Here is a 12,271-nt window from a genome sequence, read left to right on the forward strand (position 1 = left end):
GCGCTTGAGAACGGCACCTCTGCCACGCCGGGGATTCCTCTGCGGGGAGCTCGGGGCACAAAGCCGCTCTGCTCATCACACGCAGCACCTCACACCTTCCTTTCAGGTGTGCAAACAGACCTCCGGCAGCTCCGCTTCTCATTTGCTTGTCCTCATTCATAGAGAAAAACACATAATGTCCTGACTGAAAACACAGTGGAGGAGTTTGACACAAATTAATGACTCGCCTGTCATGCTGTAAGAATTTTGATATTTGCAAGGGGCGGGGAAAGGCTTCAGGTGTTCTGAGAGCTGTAAAAAGCTGCTTCAAAATTCAAAGATAGCTCATAAGAAATAAATCAGCTGATAGGTTGCTGCATGGTTTGAGATACCAGTTTGGCACTAAAATCACACTACTACGAGAATATGAATAAATAAAAGGTTATGGGAAAAGTAAGCCACGAGTCCCACAAATTAAATCTCATTGGCATGAAATTACTTCACAGCTTCCACATGTGTTGCTCCAAGAGAGATTATTCCTTAAATAATGTTAATGACAACTTTGATTTGACTTCTGTAATTACTAGAGGGAGAAGGGACCACATTTCCTAGGAAGAAAAATCTTTTATCTGCTTGTTTAATGTACGATCTTTGATGAGATGGAGCTCCTTTCCCCCAAGTTATTTCCCTGAGTGTTTTTGTTTTGAAAAAGAATTGGTTTTCCAGGTTGAAAATGGAGCTGCTGTGCAGCACTCAGAGCTGTGGGAGAGGCGTCTAATTGTCATTTACAATGATCCTCGATTCTTCTCTAAATGTAGAGAGATTCTTTTTCTCTCCTAACTCTCCTCACCCTCACTCTACAAGCAGGCTACAGTATTTACAGGGCTGGATTTTTCTCTGAGTTGCCTCTTCTACCACCAGTAAATCATAAAAATTTCTCCTGCAATCAATGGAGTGTCTTCACATTTACCAGACAGTATAATCTGGTCCACAAGGCAGCTGATTGTTATCTATAACCTCCCCATCCAATTCAAGTGATGGGAGATGCAACCCAAAAATTTCCCTTGGACTTTTTTACTGCCAAAATAGATCACATTCTTTGGCAGCCTCCTTACAATCCCCACTTTTCTAAATAAACATCACAGAACCTATACTGCTTTTACTGCAAAATGCTTCTCCCTGCCTGTATTGAGGTGTTTTTTTAGCTGATGTGCCAACAGACAGTGCCCAAATCCCTGCACATAACAAATTCTGCAGGATGGAGGGACAGAAACAGCTTCTGCAAAGGCCACCAAGCAAAGCCAGGCACTACCACAGCTCAGTGCCTGCAGAAGTGCTGAGGAGAGCACAGTTTTAGAAGAAATCATTCAAAGTACATTCTTGGACTGTAAATGAACTGAAACTGCTCAGAAAAGCCCTGACATTGAAGATCATGCAATTAAACACAGGGCTCTGATTTGCAACAATCAACAAAAGTAAATGCATTATTAAAATGCACAGCAAATAGAACACAACACCAAAAATGGAGAGATTCTGGCTGTACTGTGCCATTACATTAATTAACAGCTTTCCCCCATTGGTTTGCTCAATAAGATTTAAACATATTAATTCTTTGATGAACATTTGTATTCAGCAAATGGCAAATTTCTTCCCAGCCTTCTTCTGTTGGGAAGGAATGAGAAAGGGAACAGAGAAGCTGGAAACAGCATAGCTCCCACATTCACAATGTGACTTTCTCACTGGGGCCTTGAAGTTCAGAGCAGCTTCAACTCATTTACAGAGCCTGAGAATGAAGGTGCCTTCCCTGTATGAAAATTAAATATTTTCATGCAGTGCACTTTGCCTTGAAGCATTTGTGGCTCCATGTTTCATTGGCATTTGTGGTAATTTTCGTCCACCGACCTTAAATGTGTAATAAGGATGCCTGGATGTGGATAATTCTCCCTCCTTTCCCACTACAATCATGTTTTGTCCTTCATTATACCTTTCCATGGAGTCTATTAGAGCATAAATCTTTACAGAGTTCTTCAAGCTTTGACCTACATCTTGCATATACGGGAACTTTTCTCCCTAAATTGTCTTCTGGAGCACACCAGTTCATTAAAGTTTTGAACACTGAACCTTCACTCTTATTGCTTTATCACCCAGTTTATGTGCCAAACGTCAAAACAGGCATCAGAAATCTGATTTATGAGGATATATAGAAAAATTGTGGTACATGGTTGAGACTGGGAGTCAGCTGGCAATTCCCCATCAGGATTTCCTCCTCAGCTCCCAGTGCACAGCCCGGCAGCCCAACAACAGCACTGCCAACATTGAATTCACAAATCACCATTCTGGACTAACAAAGCTTCGAGGCTTTTTGTAATATCTCTGAATTTGTGTGCTTTCCAGTTTGACCATTTTGTGATTGTCACTTCTTTTTTTGTTTGTTTTTTTTTTTAATAAAAGTCAGTGCTGATTGTAAAAAAAAATAAAAGCTTATAAAATCAAGCAGTCTCCAAACGCCAGTGTGAGATTTATTTTATACTCTTTTTGAAATATCACGATTTATTTTATACTCTTTCTGAAATATCAGGAAAGCATGGATGAAGCTGTAAGCCGGCAGTACTACACAAGCATGTGTAAGGCATGTCAGGCTCCCCTACTGCTCTACCATTTCATACCGAAGCGGATTTATGTCCTGCTCACCTCCCCGATCTCCCTCACCCCGCACAGCCGTAAAGCTGCTATTTCCATCGCTGGTTTTGCACCCCGGCCCGCGGCTCCGGGGGCGGGCAGGGTACGGGGCCGGGCCGGAGGGTGGAGCCGGAGCCAGAGCCCCGCCGCCTCGCCCCGCTCCTCCCGCGGCCTCGGCGCTACGCCAGCGCGGGGATCCGCCGCGGCCTGCGGGCCGCCATGGCCGGCGAGGTGAAAACCAAGCTGTCCAAGAACCTGCTGCGCATGAAGGTGAGGGGGAAGGAGGGGAGGGCGCGCCTGAGGCCTGCGGGGGGGCTGGAAGCGGCGGCCCGGGAGCGCGTGGCGTGAGGGGCCTGGGGGCGCTGTGAGCCGCGGCCCGGGCGGGTGTCCCGGCCACACGCGGCGTTCCCGGAGCCCCGGCGTGGGGCATTCCCGGAGCCCCGGCGTGGGGCATTCCGGCATTCCCGCAGCCCCGGCGTGGGGCATTCCGGCATTCCCGCAGCCCCGGCGTGGGGCATTCCCAGAGCCCCGGCGTGGGGCACTCCGGCATTCCCGGAGCCCCGGCGTGGGGCACTCCGGCGTTCACGGAGCCCCGGCGTGGGGCATTCCCGGAGCCCCGGCATGGGGCACTCCGGCACTCCCGGAGCCCTGGCGTGGGGCATTCCGACATTCCCGGAGCCCTGGCGTGGGGCATTCCGACATTCCCGGAGCCCTGGCGTGGGGCATTCCCGCAGCCCCGGCTTGGGGCACTCCGGCATTCCCGCAGCCCCAGCATGGGGCATTCCGACATTCCCGGAGCCCCGGCGTGGGGCATTCCGGCATTCCCGGAGCCCTGGCATGGGGCATTCCCGTGCCCATCGCCGGCCACGCGGCTCTCGCACATCTCTGCATACAGATGTGTTCATCCATGGTTCCCTCCCGGCCTTGCTGGCTGCTCCCCGCAGGACATCGCTGCTGCCGGGCCCGAGCTGCTGCAGCGCGGCCGGCGGGCTCGGGGGTGACGAACTGCAGGACTCCGTGCGGGAGAGCGTGATTCCAGCTAAAGTGTGGCCGCAGGAGCCCAGCTCCAGAGCGCCTTTTGGGAGCGACACCTCGCTCCTCTGCAGCTGGGTTGTGTTATAAATGAGAAACAAATCTCGATATTAAGCAAAATATAGATTGCTTTATTTTATATAGACATAGCAAGCAGCGCTGGGAAAAACGTGAGGGGTCACCGCCCACTCCATGCTTCCACCGAACCTGGTTTGCAGCTCCCTTTTTATAGTATGGTTTTCCTTGTAGTAATCAATAATTATTAGTGTTTTGTTGTAGTAATTCTGCAAGGTAAGCAGTGGTGGTCAAAGAAACTTCCAAACTTCCGTGGGACAGCTCTTTGGATAATTGGTCATGTAACCATCTGGTCTTGGAGGATAAAAAACAGAAGAAGTAGGAAGCCTGATCTTTAGCAAATAGTGTGCAATTGATCACACAAAGGCAGGAAATCTGATTCTGCAAAAAAACCTTTCAGACTATGGAAAACCCCTTCTTTTTTTTCACTTTTACAAACTGGTATACACAATATTCATAAAAGGGGGATTTAAACAGAGTTTAATCATATATTTCCCTTTATCTAGGTCCATGTTCTTTTCTTATTTTAAGTATTCTGGTTTATACAAACTCCAAAACTTCTGTGATTACCACGAATCATTTATCAGTTATCACAGTTGCATATTGTGAATTCAAATAAAAATATTTCAACAGCACATTGGAATGAATATGTCAATGCTGCTTGCTTTTCTTGGGGGTGGGGCTTTTAGTATTGAAGAAAAAAGGTTGAGGTTTTGGTGTGTCCATTTTTATCCCTGTTTAAATGCTGGCTAAGGAGATCCCAGCCTGAATGGAGATTAATATCCAGTATTAACCAACTTTCCCAACTCATAAATGCCAGGGATCTTAGTAGCATCCCCATGTGCTTGTTACCCTTGGAACTGTGAGTCTCATGTTGCCAGTGTGAAATCAGTCTCTGCTCACTGGATAATGGATTCTGCTTCACAGCATGTACTACAACTCCTAATTCAGTAGAATACCTTCTCCTTTGATTGATATTCCTTTATTGCTGGAAAACAACCTGGAAAAGTTGAGTTCCTTTTTTTCTCTTTTTTTTTTAACGTTAATATTCAATTTTTTTAACTGAAAATGATGGAGCCTTTGTGGCTTCTTGCTTGTGGTGTTTTATTTAGCCATTTATTTCCCCACATATTTATATGGGCCCATATTTCACATTCTGGCTGGAAAGAGTTAGCTGACTTCAGTGCAATTTTTCACGTAAAGTGCACTCTGCTACAGTTGGATGATGGAATATTTACCCTAATTAAGAGAGGCTGCTAAATCTAAAACTTGTACACAGTAGGAACAAAATACATCTTGCCTCACTCTCAAAAGGGAGTAGGTGTTGAACTGAGTCAGCCAGCAATGTGTTGACACAGCCAGACTCCCATAACCTGGATGGCAGCATCATTTTTTTTCCTTATTTTTATACAATACACTTTTTAAATGGAATTTTTCTTTCTGTTGTTTGCTAGTGCACCAGCCCCATGGAGATTTCAAAAGCAGGTTTTTAGATTGTTTTTCTGTGGAAGGCCGTGGAGAACCAGCCATGTGAATTTGCTGCCATGATATTTGCAGGTTCACAATACAGGCAGTAATAACCAGCTTTGAAGAGATCAGGTTTTGAAAAGGTCATACACAGATCTTGCATTTAGCACTTTGTTTCTGCAGATCTTCCTGTTTACAAATGTTTTAATTAAGCTTTTAGCAGCTGCCTCTGCAGGTAGTGATCCAATGTATTACCAGAATTCAGCAGGTGGGTAAAGTGTGGTTGGTGATAATGGAGACAAACTTTTAGATCTTGCACCATTTGATCCAGGTCTCTGCTTGGGGAAACTCCCCCAAACAACTCCTCAGTTACTGACTTACATATCCTATGCCTACCACAGCTGGTATATTTTTAATTCATCAGTGTGTTTTTACATTCGAGAGAAACCTGATTACTTAATTTTTACCTAGGTTTTTCCTGTAGTAATCTTTAGGAACATAATCTTTAAAATGGAGTGTGAAATTATTATTTAATTGGGTTCTTGTAGCAGAATTTCTTGTGTTGAGATTTCTGACTGGCTAACCAATTTCCTTGAGCAATATGTTTTTCCACATGATAGATTCAGTTATTTTCCTCAAGAAGATACTGTAATTTTAATTGGAAAGCTTTGACATGTTCCGAATCGACTCAGAAAACAGAAGTCAATTTTTCTTTCAATAAAGATCTTGTACAGTGGATGCAAATAAAAATAAAAATGTAAAATGAGACACTAGCTTGTACTTCTGAGTTTGGTTGGGTATTTTGTAAAGACTGAAAAGATGTGTGGCTTATTTATGATATATACATTGCACACCTATATCACCTATATATTTTTACAGGACTGTGTGTGAACTGTACTGTTAGACTTACCTCTGTCTGGGAGTTAGGTTGGTATAAAAGTAGACCTCTGACAAGGTACAGTTACTCAAACACTTTCTGCAGATCCTCAGGGAGGTCCCAACTTTTAGGGGGGGTGAGACTATGTGGATTATCACCATAAAATTTTGAGAGTTCTGGTTTTTCCCAGCATGTTTCATTGACATTGTTTGGACTTAATTGTCACTCAGTTCAGGCACCTGACTTGAGACAAATGGAAATTAAAATGCTCTTTCACAGGCCTCAGGTCTGTAGAGTTCTGTGCTCTCAGCAGTTTTTTACAGGCTGTGACAGATGTCGTCTTCTACTCCCAGCTGTTGAGAGGTTACTGTTCTTACCTACCTGTTCCCATCCTCTGACAGAGGTTATCACCGAGGAACCAAGTGACAGGAGTGTCCTTGCATTAGGAAAAAATAGCAGTCTTGCCCTAAACTTCATTATTGGTCTCAGCTATTTTGGCAGACTGTTGCTGCAGTGAGTTAACTGGTGCTTAAATACAGTGCTGGGCCAGTACTTTGGTGGGTCAGAGAGAATTGAAGAGCTGGGAATAACTTCCTTTAGAACAGCTGGATAAAGAGGACTTTTTTTCAGAGTCTGGTTTCAAAGTCTTACTTTTTTCCACTTCCAAAGGCAAGTTTGTGCCTTCAGAGCTACAAACGCAATCCAGTTCATTAAATCTGAGAAAAGAGGAGGATGGTTGAAAGTACAGATGTTTCAAAAAACAGCCAGCCCTGTATGACCCACCTCTAGCTCTGAGCTGTGGTACTGTTTGTGTGGGTGTAGTTGGTTCCTGATGTGCAACAATCACTTCAACACCATTACCTTCTCTCTGGCCTTTGCTGAAACATTAGAAAAACCTTAATAAAATTAGGGAATTGTGATAACTCCAATCCATCAAAACTAGCCAGGACAGGTCTGTGTCTTTATATGTAAGATGTGACTAACTTGACTTTCAGTAGATAGCTGTGATAGCTGTTTTAATTTTCCATTGTCTGTTTGCCCAAACTGACCAAACTCTGAGAAAAAAAAATTACAAAAAACATTTACTTTGTATCAACTGCTAAACATTATGTAATGGATAATTGCCACCATGTAATTACTGCATGTTCAGAAGATACTCGTGATACAGAAAACTGAAGCTATGTGTTTGTGTCTTTCTTTTGTAGTTCATGCAAAGGGGTTTGGATTCACAAACTAAAAAACAACTAGAAGAAGAAGAAAAGAAGATAATTAGTGAAGAACACTGGTATCTTGATGTACCAGATCTAAAGGAAAAAGAGTAAGCTTGTAATCTTTTGTACTTCTTACCATCATTGGATTGTTTTGAAATGGAAATAGCATATTCTTTTTTTTTTCCTGTAGGATAAGTATTATAAATTACCAGTTAGCAGAAGTAAAAACAGTGACAGACTGGCATTACAACTTTTTTTATTACTTATTTTGAGGACTGTTCTTGAGGTTGTCTAGTGTAGTTTGACCTACTTTCAATTCTTGTGTGTCTTGTTTTCTTTCACTCACACATTCTTCTAGATGCATGTAATTCGTTTCTTTCAGTCAGGATCCAATTCATTCATTGTTACTTTTCCCCTTCATTTGAAAAAAGAAGTTTGAAACCTTGTGTTAGTAAATTCAGATCCAGTCACATGGTTAAGTTGGTTCAGGACAGTTCTGTCCTCTTGTGTCCAGCTCACTTCAAATCCTGGGTTTGAAATAAGAGAGATAATGGCAAAAATAAAGGAAGGCTTAGCTAATAAGGAAAAAGGTGTCCTGCTCTTTAGAAAGGTGCTTTAAATAGCAGGAGAACTACTTTTGAAACTGCTTGGGTTTCATCCTTTCAGAAGTGGAAAAAAATTTTACTGAGGGAGAACATACATAATTTTGAAAAAGCTGGGACCCAAGGAATTATCTGTAATTGAATAAGGCCATTGATAAACTCTTTTCCATTACTCTTGGATATGACAAAAAGGTATTTGAGCTTCAGTTGCAGCAAGGAATGTTCAATCTGGACATTGGGAGAACTTTTGTAACAATAAGGCTATTGAAGCTCTGGAGTAGATTGCCTGAGGAGACACTGGATTCTTCATCATGGGAAGCCCTTTGAGGACAGGTTAGCTGGACCTCCTGTTCAAGGGTAACTGGTACTGCCTTGAGGCAGGACAATGAGCTCAGTCTCTTCAGCCTAAGTCCTGTGATCATGGAGTTTGATTTGCATGGGAGATGAAGAGGATGAGGGAACCTGTACATATGTGTGAGGAAAAAGGTGGAACAATCCACGGAAGTACTTTTATCTGGCACATGTATTATCAATGCCTCAGGGTCATGTTTCTTTTCTCACTCCATGCTCATTAAAAGAGGAAAAAAAGGAGGGAGAAGGGGGAAACCTGTCTGCTGAACAGAGAGTGGCACGGTGTTTTATCCCCCGACAAACTCAACTAATGCCAGGTCTAACAGCACAATGAAAAATTAATTAGAAGCTTTTGCTGGTATAGTAGTGCCACCTGGGGAATGATATTTATGTGGTATTTTTATTCTGGCAAAAGTATTAATGTAGGTGGAACCATACCAGCAAAGAGTGCTTTTTGTCAGGAGAGTTAATTTTGCTTGTGAAACTGGCACAGCTTTACTGGCAAAAAGGATTCCTTTGCAATCCAAGCTCCTTGTACTGAAAGATTTATCAGAGCAATTAAGCAGAAAGTAGTTGATGGTTTAAAATACACTGTGGCTTTGTTTATTTGTGTGGGGGGAAGACAGCACATCCTTTTTGCATTTGTTTAATTTGATTATTTTAAAGTGCATGGTCTGACAAAATGCTGGGTTTATGGTTTCATGCAGGAGCTATATAATAGAAGAGAGAAGCTTTCTACGATGTGAGGATCTTGTTTATGGCAGAATGTCCTTCAAAGGATTCAATCCAGAAGTTGAGGTACCATTCCAACATCCTGGTTTCAGGTTGTCTCACATTAGGATTGAAGCCCTTGGGAATGGAGATTTGAGGGTTCACACTGCAGCCTTACTGGCCTTTGCAACACCTTTCCTAAATCCTTCCATGTCCAGAAACTCTATCATTCAACCCTAGTTGTTGATCAATGCAGCATCTGGTAAATAGAATCTTTTTACCTTCCTGTATTGTTGATCAGTAATTGCATGACTCCTACAGATTTTCCCTCCCTGAAGTGAGGAAACCGTCCCACATGCTGCTCACCAAAACAAAAGCTCCCTTTTCCTCCTGGCATAGAATGCAGAGTCCAATCTAGAAACATTCAGCCCTATTTATTCAACACTTACTAGTATAAGTAAGGGCTTAGAGTTCCACAGTAAAAATGCTGGGCAAGAGAGTCTTTGTTTTCTTTCTGGCATGATTCATGCTGATAGAAGTACACAGGGACAATAATAGAAAGGTTACCACTGAGTTGAAGCAGGAGGATGAAGGTGTAAAGACTAAGAGATTTGCAGAAGGCTGTGTAAGGTAATTTACCAGGGGATTCTTTTAGTTACTTTGAACCTGCTGTCCCTGTGGCTCAGCATATGATTGCTTCGTGGCTTTTACTGTAAATCCTTGAAGATATTCTTTCTACTTAACAAAACCATTTCAAGGTCTGTGTGTGAAAAATTAATATGATCTAACTCTCTGGTCTCCTGGAGATGTTTGGAGTGCTTGAGAAGTATAATACACTGAAAACACTCTCTGTTGCCTTTTCTTCATGAGTTTTCATAACAATGGGCTCTAGCCTAACCAAGACAGAAAATAATTACTAAAATGCGTTCTTGCCTCTTATGCTCTTCTACTGGTGAATTTCAGCACTGTTGTCATTGTGTCATGATTACATATTTAAGCTGTTTCTCACTTCATTTTCAGAAGTTAATGATCCAAATGAACTCAAAGTGCAAGGAAGAAGAAATTGAAGAGGATGATAAAATGGAGGCTGATGTGTCAGATGAAGAAATGGCCAGAAGGTAAGTTACATTTTATTAAATAATCAGTACTAGCTAGGAATATGATATGTGACTGTATTGTGTGTGGGGAAATAAAACCCAAAAAGGAAACAAACAACATTAAAAAATCCCACAATAAATATGGAACTGTACCAAATTGATTTTCCAGGAATGATGGTGTGTATTCACTTGACTCTCCATCACATTTGGGGGTAAAAGAACTTGTAGAGGTGTTCTGTCCTTTGATATCAGGGTATTCCATGCTAATTCCCTCCTTGTTACCAGTTGCTAACAAATTGAAATCTGTCATAGTGAATAATAATGCAATAAGTCATGTAGTATTTGTGTTTCTCCAAGCTTCTAATGACCAGGTTTTTTATACCACTTAAATTGTTGATGAGATTTAGGATATGTTCCACAATTTTCCCTCTGATTTTAGTAAAAGGTGTGATTTTTTTTTTTTTTTATTCTCTCTACAGATATGAAACATTAGTGGGAACAATAGGGAAGAAATTTTTGAGAAAAAGGGACCAACGTGTACTCAAGGATGATGATGAAGATGATGAAGTTGAAGAGGGAAATAGTAACACAAGACCTAATAAAAGAGCTAAGAAAATGTTTTTAAAACCTCAGGATTAATGTCAGCTGCACAAGTGGAGCTTGTTACCTGATGCTTACCCAACAGAGTACCAAGAACTGGAGATTGTTTGGAGTTTTTGCTATTTAATGTAAAGGGTGGATTTGTAAATCTGTTCTATTCTCATTGAAATTCTACCATCCACAGGACAGACACTTCCAAAGTGGGTGTTTATATAATGGATGTTGTACATCCTTTCCTCTCTCAGCTGCTTTTATGAGTGGGGCACTCGTCCTATCAGTCTTTTTTAATGTTCTGCATAGTTAAATTCAGGGTTGCATGCAATCAAAAGCAACATTATTTACAATTTAGGATAACATCTGAAAGAAGTATTTGGAGTAAAGATGAGCTGTGTCCAATTCAGTAAGGCAGTTCAGCTTTCACTGCTTGCTTTATTATGAAAATGAAACCTGTGCTCTCTTCAGATTGTAAAAAGTCAGCAGAAACATGCTTGGTTTGTGAGCTTTTTTATTGTGCTAAAAGTAGGATGGGAGAAGAACAGAGACATAAAATCCACTTTATTGAATTTTATTTTTTATGAAGTTTATTTAAAAATAGAGGATTTTGTAGTGAAACTTTTTTTAATACAGCAAGCCAAATATTGGGCAACGTTTACAGTTTGACATCTGAGCAGATTGTTTTAGGTTTTGCCTTCCAAAAGAAGTTTGCTAATTTTGCCTCTTTTTCAGCAAAAAAATCCAATCTTATAATTATGTAAGTCTTCTCATAAAAGCATAATAACAGTTTCAGAAACATACTTGAAAGCTGAATAAAAACTGTGGGTTTTTGTGTTAATGATTGTGGATTAGCTTATTTAATATAAAAAAAATTATGCTTAATACAGTCTGATACAAGGAGTGATCCTGTTTTATGCTGGCCACAGATGTCCCCCAACATCAGCTGAGTTCAGTGATTTATTTATGTGATGAAGCCATCTGTAGTTTTAGGATAGAAACACCATTCTCTTTGGTCAGTTGGTGCTCTGGGCCTGTTGAAAAACATCAGTGTGGTCTTGTCTAGAACCATAGCAGTTCTGTGTGTACAGCCTTTCAACAAGAATTACTGCTATTGCTGCATTTCCTCATTATCCAACCTACTCTGCTTAGTGCTGGCTCTCTGGAGGAGGAGGAATTTGGTAATTGAAGTGAGGAGTGGCCATTCTGCCATGGGCATGAGGCTCTTTTGGTCTTTTTTTTACAGCTCAATGAAGCAAGATGTGAAACTCAATTATTTAAAGAAGGACACACTGTGTGTGCTGTATTTTGCATGTGATATATGAGCTATGATTCATATATCAGGAGCATCTAATTAGATATTCAAGATGGATCACACATGGAAAGAGAAATATACTTTTAACCTAGTAAGGGGACTTCGTGCAGGTGGAAAGGCTGTGATTCATGATCTGAGATAGTTTTTCAGAGCTAATTAAATGCTACTGGTTCAATTACTTAAAACCTGATCATATATTACTGCTAGCTGAAAAGGAGTTAATGATGGCAAGACATTTTTCTTCCCATGGAAGATGTGACCTGAGCTATGAAATGATTTATTGT

At 41.4% G+C, this 12,271-nt stretch overlaps 1 protein-coding gene across 1 annotated transcript; it reads left to right on the top strand.

Moving 5' to 3' along the window:
* The first annotated feature begins 2,763 nt into the window (after nt 1–2,763).
* MPHOSPH6 (M-phase phosphoprotein 6) lies at nt 2,764–11,513 on the top strand. Its single transcript, XM_056500535.1, has 5 exons — nt 2,764–2,928; nt 7,315–7,427; nt 8,981–9,071; nt 10,005–10,102; nt 10,561–11,513. The coding sequence occupies exons 1-5, from the start codon at nt 2,878–2,880 to the stop codon at nt 10,718–10,720; spliced, it is 513 nt and encodes a 170-aa protein (XP_056356510.1). The 5' UTR covers nt 2,764–2,877; the 3' UTR covers nt 10,721–11,513.
* Nucleotides 11,514–12,271: the final 758 nt, after the last annotated feature.

This window comes from Oenanthe melanoleuca, chromosome 11, assembly GCF_029582105.1.
Source record: "Oenanthe melanoleuca isolate GR-GAL-2019-014 chromosome 11, OMel1.0, whole genome shotgun sequence".
NCBI classification, from domain to species: domain Eukaryota; kingdom Metazoa; phylum Chordata; class Aves; order Passeriformes; family Muscicapidae; genus Oenanthe; species Oenanthe melanoleuca.